Source organism: Eumetopias jubatus, unplaced genomic scaffold (genome assembly GCF_037043125.1).
Source record: "Eumetopias jubatus isolate StellerSeaLion01/CBP00866 unplaced genomic scaffold, mEumJub1_p1.0 scaffold_9, whole genome shotgun sequence".
Taxonomy (NCBI): Eukaryota; Metazoa; Chordata; class Mammalia; order Carnivora; family Otariidae; genus Eumetopias; species Eumetopias jubatus.
The window spans coordinates 71,816,106-71,829,089 of NW_028274815.1; the positions used below are offsets into that span (position 1 = coordinate 71,816,106).

Genomic DNA, 12,984 nt, shown 5'->3' on the forward strand with positions numbered 1-12,984 from the left:
GCACTTACTGCCACCTAACTGTGCAGTTAAAAAGGGTTAAAATGGTAAAGGTTTACCATAATAGAAAAAATAGAACAAAACCAATGGTGATAATGAACTATCAAGTATGTAATAAAATACAGTGATACAGAGTGCTGGTAGCAGGAAAACTGGCACAACCTTTTGAAATTTACAATATATGTAAAGAAGCATGGAAATTTTTTTCTCAATAACCCTATCTTTGAAAATATATTTTTATAAGTAATGCAACTGAAGCATAAAATATGAATAAAGTTGTTCTTTATAGTGTCTTTTAGTACTATTTAGTACTTTTTAGTACTATCTTTTAGTACTATCTTTTGGTACTATTTAGTACTATTGCACCCAAAAACACAAAATACTTAGATAAAAAAATAACACGTGCATTCCGCGTATGTTGAGAACTACAAGGCATTAATGAGAAAAGTCAAAGATCTAAACAGAAAACGTGTCATATCTAAGAACTGGAAAACTCATCGTGATGATGTCAATTCTCCCCTTGACCTATGGACCCAACACAACTCAAATCAATGTCCTAGCAGTTTTTTTTAATCAACAAACGTATTCTCACATTTATATGGAAAACCAAAAGAATTAGAATAACCAAAACAACTTTGAAAAAGAACAAAGTTGAGAGACTTGTACTCTCTAATATCCAGATACACGATAAAACTACCACAATTAAGACAGTGTGGTATGACTGAAAAGATAGACACATGAATTCATCAAACTGTGAAAGTCCAGAAATAAACCAACACACATATGGTAACTGATTTTCTTTGAAGGTGAAGTGCTTCAGACACTCAATGAGCTTTAGACAACTCAGTGGAGACAGGCTAGTATTTTCCACAAGTGATACTAAAACAAATGAACATACACATGCAAAGAACAAAGAACCTAACCTTTTACTGTATACAAAAATTAACCCAGCATGGATCACAGCCCCAAATGTGAAACCTATAAAAATTTTTTAGATGTGTGAGATCTTTGCAACCTTTGGTTAGCTAAGATATATAAACAGAAATCAAAAGGAAAAAATAAGTAGACTTCATCAAAACCACAAACTTCTCTTCTCCAGAAAACAGTATGAAAGTAGCAAGAATATCAAGTAGCTGTAAATCTTATACATTGCTAAGAAAAATGAAAAATTCTACCATACTTTGCTGGTGGAAATATGATCACTTTGGAAATGTGTGGTGGTTTCTTATAAGCATACATGTATCATATGGCCTAGAAATCCCATTCCTAGGTATTTTTACTCAAAAGAAAAGAAAATCTGTGTCCACACCAAAATACAACAAACAACTGCATGCAAATGTTTTTAGAAGCTTTATTCACAAATGCCAAAAACTGGAAAGATTCCATATGTCCAAATGGTGAATGAATAAACTGTGGTACAATGGACTACTGATACATGCAACATGGATGAAACACAAAGTTACATGTTGCATTATTCCAGTTGTTTTGACATTCTGGAATAGGCAAGCCTATACCAAAAGAAAACAGATCACTGAGTGACTAACAGGGAATGGAGGCAGAGGGAGGATACTGACTACAAAAGGGCATGAGGAACCTCTTTGGGGTAACAGAAATGTTATGTATCTCAGCTTGGTACTGGTTATATAACTGCAAGTGTTTGTCAAAATTCATACTGTACACCTAAAAACTGGGTACCTAAAAAAGTATGAACTTCATCGTATGTAAATTCTACCTCAATAAATCTGATATAAATTATGATTAGGTTAGTCCTAGGCCTAAACCACAGGCTGGAATTGGCTCTTGGTTTTAATAGTGAGAAGTAGGGATGCCTGGGTGGCTCAGTCGGTTAAGCACCTGCCTTCAGCTCAGATCATGATCCCAGGGTCCTGGGATGGAGTCCCACATCGGGCTCCTTGAGCCTGCTTCTCCCTCTGCCTGCCTCTCTCCCTGCTTGTGCTCTCTCACTCTCTCTCTCAAATAAATAAAATCTTTAAAAAAATAAATAGTGGCAAGTACTGAAAACCTCAACCCAAAAGATGTTTTGTTGCAAAATTAATCTGAGCTCCCACAGTACTTTGCAAAAGTTTAAGCTTATTAAGGAATATTGAAGATTCCAGGACTCTTCTGATTAAATTCATGTAGCATCATCTTATCTTAAATCAGTAAGGTCCTGTTTACTTTGGGACAGGAGTAAAATTACAAATACAAATTTAATATCAGTAACTACAAGAGTTTTGTTGTTCTCAATTTCTTCAGAAACACTTCCACCAAGCACTGGTTAAGTTCATATGTTTATCTGACTCCAATCTTCTTCTAAGATGGTAATTTGACCAAAATAGCCAGCAGGTTTGCAGCAACATCCAAAACTGATACCACAGGATCATGAATACGAAGATTTAAGTCTTTCATATGGCCAAATAACCACTACATGATGTATCAATGGACTTCTCCCTGTCAAATTCTTATAAGGGGGTTTTCGTTCTCTCAAAAATAATCAATGTCTCCCCAACAATCAATTAGGAACTTCAAGCACTGTCCTTTGAAAAGCAAGAAAAATTCTGCATGAAGAACTTAACATTTTGCCCACATTTTTTGACAAATGTCTTGGAAAAGGCAATAATTCAATACTTTTGCTCTAATGTATCTGAGTTTCATGGCAGCCGATGAGACTTCTTTTAGAATTACTGGCTGTATCTTAGCATTAATGTATGCCATGTGCTGAAACATAGCAATGTTCTCTTTCCTGAAGCGGCAAAACCATTTGTTGCCAGCCATCTCAGAAGCTCCATCTCTACAGACAGGTACCAAGTTTTGCTAAGAAAAAATAATAAAAAGTTTCACAACATAGTAACTTTTTTGATGGTGCTAACATACAAATGATGATTAAAATCAAATGCTAGCTGCCCTGAGAAGCATTCATATTTTCATCCTGTTGAATGTTAAAGGAAAGTTACTGCTGATTCTTCTATGAATTCCAGCTGAGTGTGAAGATATGTCAACAATTCTAGTGCAGATGATGTCATCTGACAGAGGCCTACTTCAGTTTACTTTCTCTGCTCTAAAACAAGGCAGCTCAGTAATTTCCAAGATTCTCAGCTTCACCAAGGTCTCTTCAATTGTATATGGCTTCTGTGTTTGGGTAATACAATAAGCTAATGCACAGGAGGCTTCAAGATAAAGCTTTGTTTGCCAAATCCAGTTTCCAATCCTTTCAATTTAAGCTTTCTTTTAATTAAAGAACGGTGTTTTTCCAATGGCTAGTGAGAACTAACAGAACTTCACACCTATATGTGGGGATAAATATAAGAGAAACCTAAGCTATAACACCCTTTTTCACATTTTCTAACTAAACTGTAAAACTGAATTGCCTATAATCATAATGGCATCATACATCTGCATTCCTAACAGAAATTTAATCCACATATTTACCATAACATGAGTGGCAATAATGATTACCTATTACCTGACAATGTACAATTGCATCCCATGCCACTCCACTCTTACCTGGCATGAAATGTACCTTATTTTGACAAACACAAAATAGTATTTTGTTAAATTGGCTTTTTTCCTATAAAGAAAAATATCACATCTAGTTTAAAAATCTTTGATTTAGAAATATTTAGGAGCGACACACAGTGACTCAAAAAAATATTTGCTCAGTTAACTGAATTCTGAATTCAACTTACTATTGATATGACTGATCGTTTAGAGGAGTATCAGAATGGATTTGAAAGAAAAATTAAAGCTCTTGAAGTTATATATTCTCTTAACCCCTCACTCCATCCATTTTTCATTCATACATTGATCTAAGTCAGTGGTTCCTAACCTTAACTACGTTCTTACAAGTACCTCAGAAAACTCTTTAACACTAATGAGTGGACCCCATTCCAGACTAATTAGATCTAAATCTCTTGGGGGTAGACCGGAACTTTTTAATGCCCCAGCGATTTTTCTTTTTTTTTTTAGGATTTTACTTATTTGAGAGAGTGAGAAAGAGAGCACAAGTGGGGGAGGGGCAGAGAAAGTAGGCAAAGCAGACTCCCCACGGAGCAGGGAGCCCAAGGAGGGGGGGCCTCAGCTCAATCCCAGGACCTTAGGATCACAACCTGAACAGAAGGCAGACACCCAATGGACTGAGCCACCCAGGCGCCCCTAATGCCCGAATGACTGTAATACTTAGCCAGGATTGAGAACTACTGAGCCAAATAATTAATCATAGATCTTGTTCTTTAAAAGCTTACATTCTAGGGGTGCCTGGCATGTGACTCTGGATCTCAGAGTCGTGAGTTCAAGCCCCACCCTGGGCACAGTATATTCTAGTATACATGAATGTGTATATATTCTTAGGCGCTATGTATACAAAGATTAATGAAATGTACCTCTCAATGCAAACAGGACACTTTAATGTATCTTTTAACTACATGATGACACACACATGCTTAAGGTACAATGATAACACAGAAGATATAGCCAGTCCAAAAATGAAGGGGGGATAGATAGGCACTGAAGTAAAATTTCTGGAGGAAGTATTAAGTGGCTAAGAAGCAACTAGCCAGAGAGGAGGGTGGGGAGGATGGGAGGAGAAGATTCAGGCACCACGCAGAGGGAATAACAAAAGCAATAGAGGAGGATACACCAAGGTTAACGGAGAAGCACTCACAGTTTGGCATTCCCACTAAAGTAGTAGGCAAGAAATGAAGAAAAAGTAAGAAACTCTGGCAGAGAAAGAACATGGAGGTCCCTGCATGCCACATTAAGGAACTTGAACTTTACCTTCCAGGTGAATAACCGTCAGTGACCTGTTTAGCAGGCTGCATTCTGGGTAAATCTCTGGTAGCCGTCAGAAGCCCTGAGACAACAGCTAACACACTCTGAACTACCATGTGCTAGGTAGTGTGCTGCTGAGCACTTCCCCCTGATCATCTCCTGCAATCCTCCCACAGTGACTCACTGAGGGTACCATTACCCTTATTACATGTGAGGAGACAATAACTTGCCCAAGTCACATAGTTATTAAGGGATGCAGAAGGGATCAATAATTCTGATCCCTGAAGCCTAAGCCTTTAACCTCTAAATGGATGGACCAGGAGGAGTGGAGTGAAAAAAGCAGACTACAGGCTAATAAATTAGTTAGGAGACGATTATACTATCTTAAATGAGAGACAATGAGGACAACGGCAGGAGAGATGAAGAGGGAAGAAAGTCCCAAAATATTTAGTACTTAAGTTATGAATAAAGTTATCAAATGACATGATTCAGTCTTAAAAAGGAATGAAATTCTGACACATGCTATGACCTGGGTGAACCTTGAAAATCTTTTGCTAAGTGAAATAAGCCAGTCACGGAAGGATAAATATTTTATGATTCCAGTTAGGAGGTATCAAATTCATAGAGACAGAAAGTACAAGTTAGCAGGGGCTGAATGGAGGGGTAATGGGAAGTTATTATACAATGGGTACAGAGATTTGGCTTGCGACAATGAAAAAGTTCTAGAGATGGATAGTAGTAATGGTTGCACAACCATGAACGTACTTAATGCCACTAAACAGTACAGCTAAAAATGGTTAAAATGATAAACTGTATGTTGTATACACTCTACAGCAATTTTAAAGATAATTTTTAAAAAGCACATGATATAAGGAAAATAAGAGGGAAAGAGAGCCAAAAGTTAACTGTAAGTCCTTAGCGTGGGAAACCAGCTGGGCAGTGGTACCATGCAGTGCCTCTGCAGAGGACCAGTGAATTACTGTGACATTCAGGTAGCACTGTCTAGAAGGCGAACAGACGTGAGAATAAATCTCAAGGGAGTAATACAGTTAGAAACCTAGTCATCAACAAATAGGTGGTAGTTAAAACCGTAATAATCCATGAGGTCGCCCAAAGAAAACTTCAAGTAAGAAGAGAAACAGTCTGAGGACAGAACCTTTGGAAACAGGAGAGAGACATAAAAAGGAGCTCAGAAAGAAGGTAAGAGGTTGCAGTCAAGTAAAGAATTAAAAGATGAGGCAGCAGAAATGACAGTATTTGGAGGTGGGGCAATGACGATGATGGGGAGGGCAGACAAGAGATAAAAAATAGTTCAAGAAGATACATTACCATACCCCTTTCTCTCCTACTCCTACTTTTTGAGTTCAAATAAAAACCTGAGTTTCTAGTTCTCTGTAGCCTTCTAAGATTATAAAACAAAATTTCCACACATAAGAATAACCTAACATAGTAATACGTACTTTAAAATAGGAGCACATCAAAAATTGTCAGGAATATATTTTATGCAACAGTAAGAATGTTAAACCTACATAGAAACTAGATCTCTGGTAGTCTGCACAAGACAAGTAAACACGTACACTTAATTGTAACTTGCTTTAAGCAATAAGAATTACTGAAAAGCTGCTTAAAAAAAAAACCTATTTATAATTCTTTCGAAAATTTTATCAGCATAAATTTTACCAGATTACTACTATTTGAAAAGTCCCTGCTGTGTATTAATAAAAAAAAAAAAAAAAACACCTTATGAAGTAAATACTTTTGACTATTTGGATGTTTGTGTTTTAAACATAGCTCTATTTTAAAACTAACCAAAGAATTATACAAAAAGTTACCCAATTTATCTCCTGCCCATAAAGCGTAATAGCACTAATCTAAAGCTTAGAAGCTATTACAAACTCTATACAAATCATCTCTGATAATCCTAAAAATTATAGGGTTGGTTTCATGCCCAGTTTATAGACTTTAACTGAATTTCAGAGAGTAACATTACATAGCTTGTTTGTAAATGGTCAATCTGGAATTTGAACCTATTGCGGCTTCAACCTAAGTTCGTGACCAATATCCCCTAAACAATTCTTGATTAATCTCCCTTAACTAATCTATTTTGCCCTTTCAGAACAAAGTACAAGGTGACATCTCATAAGTAACAGCAGAATAAGTCCTTGAATCATCACACCAAAACTCTGCAAAGTTCATACAGAGTTCAGGAGAAAAATGCCTCCAAAAATTTTAAGTGATGAAAACACACACTTATTTTAAATTCACAGTTATTTTTTACCTCAAAAACAAATGTTTCCTAATTATGAGTTTAGCCTACATTTCTCAAATTTTATATATTATGCGGAAAATATAATGAAAAAATACTCAAAAAAGATTTTAATCTTTCTACTTTATACCAAAACTCAACTTGCTACAAGATTTTGAACAGGCTTCATCAAACATCAGAAACTTTCTAAAACAGGTCCAACAGTTTCTGACAGTCATTTTCTTCATTCATTACCCTTCACTGTACCCGGTACCTTTCCCTTCCATCTAGGAAAATGTTAAAGTAGCACTTAACTATCCACTGCTACATGTTTGTACAGCAGTTCTAGAGGACCACTAAACCATTAGCTAGACACATAAACGTTTAATTAGTTGTCATATGTGACTAAACTGTATAAATGGAGTTAGCTGTAAGACATATTTCACATATGTAAAAAGAATTCAGTATTTTTTCTAAATTTTACCATCCAAAATTCTCCATGAATCTGTCTGCCCTCACTATGAATTCCTTGGAAATTAATAATTCGAACCTATTTTCGATATGCAAAGTAATTAGAAGCTGTATTTTAGTAGTTTGAATTCCAAAAGACATTAACTCATATTTCAGGAAGCAAGGAGAAATAAAGTACTAGCAGGATAAGGGAAAGTTTTCTTATGGGAGTTTAGGAAAATTTTGTAGAGCAACTTTTAAAAAAATACTTTGGACCTCTTTTGCATATTAAGAATTACCTCAAAATATTCATTTATTTTCATTTAATTACTAGGATTGATTTCTGGGTCTTTTAAATTTATACGCAAACAAACATCCTCACAATGTAAGGGAGAGGTAAAATGGATTACTTTAAAACAAATCCATTTTCTTTGAAGACTCTTCTAATTCATTAACTGAAATTAAAAGTTTGAAATGCTGGGCATTTGTAAGAACTGATAGCTATATTAAAAACAGTAATAAATAATCTTCTAAAGGAAAAAACAGAACACTTATACTTCTGAGTACCTGACAGCTTAAAAAAACCTTAGGATGTCAAATCACCCGCCGCTGTCTGTCCCCTGATACCATTCACATCAACAGAGAACTACCTTCTCTGAGACAGGTAGGCTGCTGGGCTCCTCTGTATTTCTTGGCTGCTTTACAGAACCACATCCAAACATCCTATTTTTAAGAACACGAAGCTGAATATCAGACATGTGCTGGTGCTGGGCCCCCTGTCGGCCAGTGGAGAGGGGCCCACCATTCAGATTCTGAGTCATGCTGCCTGCAACACCAAGCACTGGCTCCCCATGCACGTGTGTCTGAGAGACCTGTGGAGGAAACACAACACCCGGAAGACGGATATACTGAGAGCTTTCCGGCTGACTCAACAAAGCTTCAGACATGATTTCATGCTCATTTCCAGGAGGTGCAAGTATATCACTGGTGGCATTTTCTAAATGTTTCCTATCCACTGTCCCAGAATGAAGAATTGTGGGTTGCTGGAGCACAGTTTCTATTCTCTTTGGTTTTTCAGCAGTCGCGTGGAGAGAACATGGGTTCAGTTGTGGAACACTGCTCTGGATTACTGAAGGCTGCCCAAGCTGCTGAAATACTTGCTGAATTGGATGGAGAATACTTGCTCTTCCAGAAGTCTGTGTCACCATAATTGGTACATTGACTTTATAAAGGTGACCTCAAAAAGGAGAAAACAATACCGTAAGTATGATAGAAACCTACTTTCCTCTAAAAAATAAAAAAGAAACCCTCAGGCACAAAGGCTGTCCAAAAACACATCAATATGCTCATAGTTATCTCCACGAGCTCTTATTTTATTCTTCAGATTGTGTTTTCGACAATAAATATGTACTATTCTATTCTTACCAGTGAAAGCCATCTCACTTGAACTCTAGCCTTTCCTTACTATTGCTCATATGGCACATTTTGAGGCCACCAATATTTACTCCATGGACCTATCCCATCGTTTGATAAATTACTATGTTACCAACCCAAATTGGGATTTTAATAAACATAATAATGGAGAATGTATTTCACATAAATTTAAAATCCAAGATACCATGTAACTACTGTAAGACAATGTTATCCAACAAGAGTTTAGTAATTTCAAAAGCTATCAAATCCCCTCCCCCACTTTTTTCCTTTAAAACAACACTAAAAAGGAGGAGGAAGAAATTTATTTTTTTGAGCACTGAGTTAGGTGCTTTAAACTTTGTAAAAACCTAAAGAATAGATAGGATTCTCTTTCAAATCAAGACACAGTACTCTGAAAAAGCAAAGTTTGGCTAATCTCTAAACTTGGATATTCTATTACATGATCTCCAGGAAGAAAGGAGGCAAAGGTTGATCAATGTCATCTTTAGTCTTTCTGGATTAGAGCTAGCAGGGACACAGGTATGTTATTTTGTATTTGTCAAAATTTAGATAATTGATTTGAATTAAAGAAACATACATAAAGCATCTTTTAAAATGCTGGGAAAGAGAAATGGGAATAAGTTACAGGACAGACCTAGAACAGTGTCTTTTATGGTAGGTTGCCTCCACAACAGGAATAACCACCATTTATTATTGTTTTTAAAATAAGTTGTATTAAAAGTTCCTGTAACTTCAGTAACTTCTGGTATACAGTTTATTAAAAATCATGAAAATTAACATCCAGCATTCAGTACCAATGCAAAAAAAAAAAAACAAAAACAAAAAGAATTTAATGGGGACTATACTCTTACCAGATGCAGTCTGTAGTGTCACACCTGCTGGTACATGAATAGGATAACCAGGAAAAGTGAAGCTTGCACTAGAGTTTGAGGTGCTCTAGATGTGAGAAATTTAATTAGAAAGTTAGAAAAAGGTTTTCTTTTTATCTTTTTTTCCTGATCTCACAGGGATTAAAAAAAAAAGTCTGATTCAGGACAACAGGACAATGGTTGGACATTTAACACTGGGGCTAAGTTTTTTGAACAAAACAGCTTTTCAATATTTGAGTTAGATCATCTCATTAAGGATAAAAAGAATTCTGTTCTACGGCTATTCACAATGAAGCCAGTAAAGTCTTAGTAAACAGTATGAACACTGATTCCTATAACTTCTCCACTACACAGCTTTGCCCGAGTCCGTGATCCTCAAATTGTCAGATACAAGAACCACAGCTGTTATAGGAGTCCTCTAATCCATAGGTTGATCGCTAATGGTACTTTAAATTAGTTAATACAATAGTGTACAATTTTTATTTTAGAATAATTAAACCTCAGGGGTGTCTGGGTGGCTCGGTCGGTTAAGCTCAGGTCATGATCCCGCGGTCCTGGGATCAAGCCCTGCTTTGGGCTCCCTGCTCCTTGGGGAGCCTGCTTCTCCCTCTGCCTGCCACTTCCCCTGCTTGTGCTCTCTCTCTCTCAAATAAATAAATAAAATCTTTAAAAAAAATTAAACCTCAGGGTTTTTAATTTTTTCAAATGCTAAGTCAAAAGACCAAAGTTTTTGCCTACCAGACCTACAAAAATTTCTAAGATTGATTAGTAACACCCAGTGTTGGTAAGGATGTGATAAAAACCAGTTTTCTCAGACCACTGCTTATATGAGTATGTATGCACCATCCTTTTGGAGGGCAATTATATTATAACCCAGCTGAAAACATGCATAATCTTTGACCCAGAAATTCCACTTCTAGGAATGTATCCTCATTACCTGATTATCACAAATACACAAAAACTTATTTACAAATATAATCAATTATATTAGGAAAAAAACTAAAAATAATTTAAATGTCCCTTAGTAAAATATCAGTTAATGAAACTGATATATCCACTAAGGTCAATATATAACTGGCAGTGAAAAGGATCCATCTGTATCACTAAGTAAAAACATTACAGAACCAGCACAGAGAATGAGCCTACTTTTACCCTGAAAATTAATGTAATTTTCACAAAAGAATGCTAGATGGATATACATCAAACAGTTAAAATAGTTATCTTTGGGGTACAATATTTCAGGGCTCTTTCACTTTTTACTTTATAATTTGTTTTTACTATTTAGAAGTGTATTATTTCTTTAACCAGGAGAAAAAGTAGTCCCTAGAATTTCAAAGGCAGATGTATTTTTCATTGGTCTCCTATCAAAAGCAACACCATTCTTTCCAAAAATCCTGGTAAGGGGTGTGGTTTTGTTTTTAATGAAGAAATGGAAATTAATGGCCCACCAAACCTTTTGGCCCAGAAAGTGGGCTGAAAGAAGATGAAAAACAATGGATTACATACCACTGAAGAAAGGTAAAAGAGGAAAAGTGCTATTTTTCCCCACCTGAAAACTACTCAATTTTCTATATACAAGTTGTAATTTTATTTTCTGCCCCAAATCTTTGGGGGGAAACCTATACTCTAAATCTCTACAACACAAAGATAAAAAAATGACCAAAATACTCCACTTAAATGAAAAGAAGTATTATGTGGCTCAACTTACTAAAAAAAAAAAAAAAAAAATCAGAAAGTATCAACATCATCTATTTAGGATCTACCTAGTATACAACATTATACCGTGTATTAAAACTCCATAGAATTTAACTTCAGAAATTTCCTGAACTTGTAGATACTAACAATAGTATTTATAGATACTACTGGCAGATGCTAACAACTGCTCTGGAAGACAGGAAAAGTTGGTAAAGAAAATGTCAATTCTGAAACTCCTCAGTTTTTGCAACATGTATGTTTTAGAAGTTATTCCTGTCTCCCCATCCCTTACTACATCTTCTCATTCAAATGGGGGATTACGAATTACATCTATGCCCAGCCTCCTGCTACCATTCGCTAAAAGTAAGGCATATACTTAAAAATATATATCAAATAGGCTACATACCAGTTCTGCTGTAGTAAAACTGGGAAGAGGTCTACCAGCAGGAATAACTAATGATGCTGTATAGAAAACAAAATAAACATTATACATTTGTTACAATTTGCCAGTTTAATAAAACTACTAAGTATAGCTTGGGTGTTACACACAAACAATGAATCATGGAACACTACATCAAAAACTAATAATGTAGGGGCACCTGGGTGGCTCAGTTGTTAAGCGTCTGCCTTTGGCTCAGGTCATGATCCCAGGGTCCTGGGACTGAGCCCCCCATCGAGCTCCCTGCTCAGCGGGAAGCCTGCTTCTCCCTCTCCCACTCCCCCTGCTTGTGTTCCCTCTCTTGCTGTCTCTCTGTCAAACAAATAAAATCTTAAAAAAAAAAAAACTAATGATGTATGGTGATTAACATAATAAAATAAAATTTAAAAAACTGTTTTCCATCACTAACATGTCTGACCATGGTGAATTCTAAACTTCCTAATTGCAAGTGAGATAAATGAATTTAATTATATTTTTTCCCAAAAACTTCAGATAAAGATTTTACAACTAATCTGTTTTAAGTACCAAAAGAAAATATTTCATTGTTACAAAGTATACCGTAGTATAGAAATCCATAAGAAAATACCTAGGTTATTTTTATTAAATAATGTAGCACTAGATGTCCATTATAACTTTTGATAGGGGAGAAAAAGTAGTATTTATTCAAGTAGCACATTTCCCAAAGACTGTACTATTGAGCAAAAAAAATGTAACCCAACATAAACCATTCTAAATTTTATAGGCGCAAAAGAATTTCCAATTCATTCATTGCATGAAAAGTTATTTACAATACTTCAGCCGACTAAGCCAGCACAACTACACAGTTTTAGGAATAAATGAGTAAGAACATGTCCTCACAAGTCTGTGCATGAAACAAGTATGACTACTAAAAAAAATACAAGAGAACAAATTCCTAGAAGACCACCCCAACCTGCATTAAAGTTGCAATCTCACATTATCTTTTCTTTATTACCTACCAACTTTCTATGCTATCTCTTTGTTTATAATACAGCTAAAATGTTGACCTAATGGTTAGAAAGGGAAGCATTAAAAAAATAAGTGTGAAGAACAGTAACTATAGTAGAAAG

At 35.8% G+C, this 12,984-nt stretch overlaps 1 protein-coding gene across 2 annotated transcripts in view; it reads right to left on the reverse strand.

The window, feature by feature from the left end:
- The window catches only part of GTF2A1L (general transcription factor IIA subunit 1 like), a 42,828-nt gene that overhangs the window by 19,077 nt on the left and 10,767 nt on the right, over positions 1-12,984 (reverse strand). For both annotated transcript variants that reach the window (XM_028104015.1, XM_028104014.2), the window contains 3 exons: positions 11,864-11,919; positions 9,745-9,829; positions 8,110-8,696 (listed from right to left, as the gene is read on the reverse strand). In XM_028104015.1, the coding sequence (XP_027959816.1) occupies positions 8,110-8,696; positions 9,745-9,829; positions 11,864-11,919 (728 nt within the window). The remainder of the gene's footprint in view (positions 1-8,109; positions 8,697-9,744; positions 9,830-11,863; positions 11,920-12,984) is intronic.